The 6,278-nt window shown below is 45.1% G+C and overlaps 1 protein-coding gene across 1 annotated transcript; it reads right to left on the reverse strand.

The window, feature by feature from the left end:
- Positions 1–3,343: 3,343 nt before the first annotated feature.
- LOC126416845 (uncharacterized) lies at positions 3,344–4,585 on the reverse strand. Its single transcript, XM_050084728.1, has one exon. It carries the CDS (start codon positions 4,583–4,585, stop codon positions 3,344–3,346), a length of 1,242 nt encoding a protein of 413 aa, XP_049940685.1.
- Positions 4,586–6,278: the final 1,693 nt, after the last annotated feature.

The raw sequence follows: 6,278 nt of genomic DNA on the forward strand, positions 1-6,278 counted from the left end.
CCGAGGGAACAAGATTAAAAAAGAAGACGCTAAAAGCAATAACCGAGGTCTGTTGTCTGGGCAGCGAAATAACTTGTAATTTCAGCAGTAGAGAAGATATAAAACAGAGACTGGCCACAGGCTGGATAGAAATGGTGAAAGAGAGGAAAATGCTAACAGCGAATAATGAATCAAGTATGACGAAATGTTTTGTGAAAGTATTTTTGTGGGATGAAGATTTGTACTTTCGGCGAAACATGGAAGAAATACAATACGAACATTAACAAAAGGGAAATATAGTTCTAAAGAGGAATACTGAGTATTAGATGGCCGGAAAATACAAGTAGTGAAGAGGTACAGAACCGAAACAGGGAAAAAGAGCGAAGGGGCGACCGTATTTCGGGACACATCCAAAATCATCAAGAATTTGATAATGGGGGCGTGAAGTAATGGGGGGTGGGGGGAAGGGGAGAGAGTGCCTTGAATACAGTGAGCATGTTGAAATGCATGTATACTGCAGTAGTTATACAGATATGCCGGAGTTCCACAGGCTGCAGACTGACGTGAAGAGCTGCTTCAAACCAGTCTTCGGTCTGAAGACCGCAACAATGTCAACACCTTCCTTACAGTTAATGGTATCTTTTCCAACGGTATCAATGAACGGAATACGAGGCACAAATTACTGATACTTCCTACTGAATGAGATATTCGAGATGCGCCAGCTGCGAGACTCTTTGTTCCTAACGGCTACCATGTTGCTGATTGCACTGCCTAGAGTTACACATAAGGACCAGTCCACGAAATTTGAGTTCTCTTTTTAGTGTAGACTACGCAAAAGCCAATAGTGAGTTGATGGAGGTAGGTATAATGAAATACAAGGTGCTGCTTCCCCATTTTCTTTGTAGAAAGCAAAAAATTGGTGTTTTTCTCCAACTTGTTCTGGAAAAATAGAGTGGTATCTACGCTGCGAGTAACCAGCTTACTCAGGGACTTTCTTATCTATACTGCGCCTAGAATCTAAGTTGCACGTAAGTACTGAGATGTACATGCATCATTCACGGCAAGCCAGATGACAGTAGTTAGATATTCTTATTACACTCCACTCGTGTATCTTGTTTTCTTACAAACTACGCGACGGGTCGCAGGTGCCATCGGTAGCATACCGTTGCCATATTATTTAATTAGGTAGAAGTATGTTCTTTATTTTTTTAAGAATTGCATGGGTAGCTGGAAGGTTAAGTAGAGGACTGGCGAAACACAAGAACAAAGTTACAGAGCAGTCCTTTTTTAAAGAAGATGATTAAACAGTTCTCTAACTCATACAATGTAGGCTTTCACAGTCGGTGTTGTCTTCAGTTGAAACTTCCGGTCTTAGAGGCCGTGGTCGATGTATAAAATTTCCACGTAACGTTTCGTTTCCATCTGCTGGAGACATCTTCTGAAGTCGTCCGGCTCCTGCCACTGAGGCTCCAGGTATTCTCGCATTTATAGAGCGCATAGTAAAAAGCCAGCTAAGTGGTACCGCTATGTTGATGACACATTTGTAGTGTGGACTCATGGTGAAGAAGAGATGGATGTCAACTTGCTGCATCTGAACAGTATTAACCGGAAGATACAGTTTACGATGGAGAAAGAAAGCAACGGTCGACTCAATTTCCTGGGTGTGTCGGTAATTAAACGGGTGGATGGGATGCTGAGCCACAAGATATATAGAAAGAACACTCACACGGATCGATACCTCCACAAGGAATCAAACCATCATCCTAGGCTAAGAAGAGGTGTCATGAAAACCTTGGTGGACAGAGCCAACAAAATCTGCGAGCCGGCTTACTTGCAAGATGAATTAAATCATTTACGGTCAGCCTTCATGAAAAACGAATATACCAGCAAGGAAATTGATCGAGCCCGCCATCAAAGAAGAAAAGAAGCCAGAAGTCAAGAGCAACAACGGTCACCTATTGGAAAAGTTTTCCTACCGTTCATTAATAAAGTCAAGGAACGTATCTGGAAAGTTCTGGCCATTTATGGGATCGAAACAATCTTCAGACCTACAAAGAAGATTAAGGAATATTTAAGAACTGCAAACGACGCCCGACACCCCCTAGCAACACCTGGGGTATACAAAAATCCATGCAGTTGTGGACAAGTATATATTGGAACAACGAAAAGAAGTGTAAACACCCGCTTAGCCGAACATAAAAGAAACTGTCGCTTAGGACACATCGAAAAATCGGGCGTAGCTGAGCGTGTTTTTCGAGATGGAAACCACGAAATTAAATTTAATGAGACAAGCGTTCTAGCACGAACATCCCGTTATCATGCGCGCATGTATAGAGAAGCAATAGAGATTCACAAACATCATAATAATTTTAATAGAAAAGAGGAAGTTTTTAAGTTGGACAAAATGTGGATGTCGACGTTGTGCCAGCAAAATGACAATCGATTACTCTTAATCGAGAAGGATGACTCCTTCCAAAGATAGGCATACCGTCGGCATCACGTGACGAATAGTGGTGGCCTCTATGCGCTCTATAAACGCGAGAGTACCTGGAGCCTCAGTGGCAGTAGCCGGACGACCTCAGAAGATGTTTCCCGCAGATGGAGACGAAACGTTGGGTGGACATTTTATACATCGACTACGGCCTCTCAGCCCGGAAGTTTCAGCTGAACAGTTCTCTATCTCATCATTCAAATTTTACTGGTTATAGCTTACAATTAAGAGGTTAAGGAGACAAGGTTTCTGATTCCGAGAAATATATTTGATATAAATATTTCATATCTAATTTTATTGCGTCTGCACTAGACAGATTTTTTTTCACGCTGGTCAGTTACCGGTACAGAAAACATGGACACTCGGTCAAGAACATGGACGGTCCAGTCGTCGAACACAAGAAAGTACATACTTCGGGAACAGTATCCACATCGAGTCTATCAAGTAACCACATATTAGTCTTAAGCAACTACACAGTCCATCCGAAATCGACAGGGGTTCAGAGTGTAAAAGTTTGTGCCTCATGTCGAAGCACCATGCTGACGTTGACCTCGGTATGCAGCGTAGAGTGGGGAGTGGGTGAGCCTTACATTTAGGCCCAATTTGTAGTCGTGATGTGAGGTACACAGGTAGATTCCAACGAGCTGTCTGAAGCGGATTAGGCTGTAATGCACTCATAATACGCCTTGGGTGTACAGTGCTACGATCACGCACATTCTAGAGCGTCTTTCGTATTAAGTTGGCTAACTTACGTTTCTCCTCTTTCATAAGGAAATGAGCGTAGTGGAGGCAGTGGCGAAATTGGGAGAGCAAATCAAGTAGGAGAAAATTCGTCCACCCTGAGTGAGTTGCTTCTGACACGCAACAAGGCGACTACAGTAGGCCTCTCTTTTCAAATTCTGGCAGCATTTGTTTTATAGCCTGCGTATACTGAGCGCTCGCGAAGGTGTTTCTGTTGGCAGCACTGTCACTTTCGTTCAGAGACGCTTCCACATCGAATCTAGTTTCGTCTTGAGTGCGCACGATTGGCAGCACTGCTACTGCCGAAAAAACGGCGTACAGTGCTTGCGCGTCGAAATCCTCCAGTAGCTCCTCAAAGGATATCTGCTTGTCCGTACTGATACCAATATCGTCCATCACCTCGATTAAATGGCTGTGGTACTCTTTCAGAAGATCTGTTAAATGATTGGCGTACACTTCTTCCGTAAGGCTTGTGTGAGTAAAATATTGCAAGTCAATCGAAGGTGAACCGTACGAAGACAACTGGAAATCGAGTAGGACCACGTCTTGGACGACTTCTGCAGCGTATTTGAACATGATGTTGTTGACCCAGGTATCTGCGTGAGTTAGCACACGAAACTTTCCCTTCCGTTCCGTCAAGTCAGCTAGCCGTGGAAATATGCTTTCTGCGAGAGTTCGTATCCTCGGCGCATACTTTGAGTACGATCTGTCTAACGTGTCCAACTGATCCGCGAGTAACCTGCAGCCCTGTTTCAAGAAGGTCTCCACATGCTGCGCGGTAGGTCCGTGGAACGACTTGAAGACCAGGTAGTTGTCCAGAGCCGATGGGTCCTGCTCGAACAGCTTGACGGAGGCCGCGTGGAACTCTGCCAGTTTCCTAACCACGAGTTTGGAGTGCGCCAAATCGAGTCCGCTGCACCTCTTCGCCAGCGCGAACCCACTGGCCTTCAAGTCCTCGAGAACCAGATAGCTGACCGGCTGCCTCCCAGAGGCGAAACACTTGGCAGACAGCTGCGTGTATTTACCGGGTGCCGCCTTCTCCAGGATTTGTGACATCGCGGGAATGGTATCGCAGAACATGCGAGTCTCTTTCTCGAAGGCTTGCATCTCCTGCGCCATCTTCTGCATCGCCTCTCGCGTCGGGAGGCACTTGATGATCAGCGACAGGGAGCTGCCATGGGGACTGGCGTCGCGCTCCAGCTTGACAGTCATGCGGTAGACGTCGCTGAGGTAGTTGTCGCCCGTAGCCGTCGCCCTGTGCACAGCCACCGAGGCTACCTTCAAGTCTCTGGACGCGTCGCTCTCCTTCAGCGAAGTCTCTGCGAACTGCTTGTCCAGCCACGTAGGCAGCACGGTGGTGCCTTCCGCGGTCATCACCTGCAGTGCAACAGAAATGAAAGGGACGGTCTAGTGACGGTTGAGACTAATTGTCTTGAATCGCAAATAAATGCTATTGGTGAACCTAATAAATTATGCAGAATCATAATACGAAAGCACACTCATAACAACGACAGTTAATATAAACTTTTGTCTTTTCTTAATTGTCGATTCCCCACCAGAGCAGGCAGAGTCACAGAGACTAAAACCACTCTTCATGTGGGAACGATTACCTCACTGTTTGGTCCTCCCCTCAGACCAACCAACCAACCAACCACCCTTCATGCAAAAGTTTAGTTGTTTAATAAAACTTTTAATCACATAAAACAGATTAAAAAAATTCTGTTTCTCAAAGTACGCGAGTTTAGATAACTTAAGATACACCGCTAAATTTGACATTTTCAGACGGAAGGATGCGATCTACAAGAAATGCATTGACTGAAAGAAATTGCAGCTCCAAAAAATAATTAATGTAGAGTAATGAAAATTGGGAATGCCTCTGTATAGGTAACACATGTAAGTGATTAACATTGCAAGTTCACAGCATGAGATACCCCATTGAAAATGTAAATTAGTGGTACATTAATAACGGGTGTAACAACCTGAATGTTGAACGGAAACATGCAAACGGTGATGCATCGTGTGGTACAGATTCAGGATGTCAGTTTGTGGGACGGAGTTCCATGCCTGTTGCACTTCGTCTGCCAGTATTGGGACTGTTAATGCTCATATCACGCCGGTGGAGTTGTCGTCTGATTAAGTACTGTATGTGCTCGATTGGAGTCAGATCTGATGTTCCAACAGGCTAAGGGGACATGTCGACACTCTGTAGAGTATGCTGGGTTACAACAGCGGTATGTGGGCGAGCGTTATCCTGTTGGAAAACACTTCCTGAAATTCAGTTCATGAATGGCAGCACAGCAGGTCGAATCTCCAAACTGACGTAGAAATTTGCAGTCAGGGTGCGTAGGATAAAGACGAGAATGCTTCTGCTGTCATACGAAATAACACTCCAGACCCTGAATCCGGGTAGTAGATCCAGTGTACCTGGCACACAGACAGGTTGGTTGTAGTCCCCCAACTGGCCTCTTTCTAACCAACACGGCCTTCACTGCCACCGAGGGAGAACCAACTTTTATCCGAAAATACACAGACCTCCAACCTGCCCTCCAATACCACTGAAGCCGCAAATGGCAGTGGTTTGGGGTCACTGGACAGCACGGTACAGAGCGTCTGGTTTGGGGCTGTCACTGATTTGTAATAAATAGCTTTTGATGTCGCTGAGCAACTGTCATACAATAATTGTTAAAAGAGCTTATCGCCATTTAACCGTATTGTTGTTTATGTAATTACGACCCAGGTTTCGGTTGTATCCGAGAATGTTTGCCTATCGAAGCCGCGGGCTCCAAACGATAGATATCGAACGCGCGATTCTAAATCGATCACGCAACCATGGTGGCGCGCGTTATGAAAGCGAGATGCTACGAAAACCCAAACGATTTATGACGGTAGTGAGTGGGATATCTGGTATTGTAGCCGGTTCTTCGGGCGATTGCCTCACGCGGAAGAATCTAATTCCATGCTTATGCAATGTGGAAAATTGTTTGTGTTTTTGTCGGAAATGTGACACTCTACCCATATTTTTGAGTGGCACTTGCAGAGTCCACTCAGATTACGGCAAAAATGGTAT

Source organism: Schistocerca serialis, chromosome 8, assembly GCF_023864345.2.
Source record: "Schistocerca serialis cubense isolate TAMUIC-IGC-003099 chromosome 8, iqSchSeri2.2, whole genome shotgun sequence".
NCBI classification, from domain to species: domain Eukaryota; kingdom Metazoa; phylum Arthropoda; class Insecta; order Orthoptera; family Acrididae; genus Schistocerca; species Schistocerca serialis.

What these genes read in the sequence shown, in the direction of transcription:
- LOC126416845 (XM_050084728.1), bottom strand. Translation starts at nt 4,585, where the DNA reads ATGACCGCGGAAGGCACCACCGTGCTGCCTACGTGGCTGGACAAGCAG.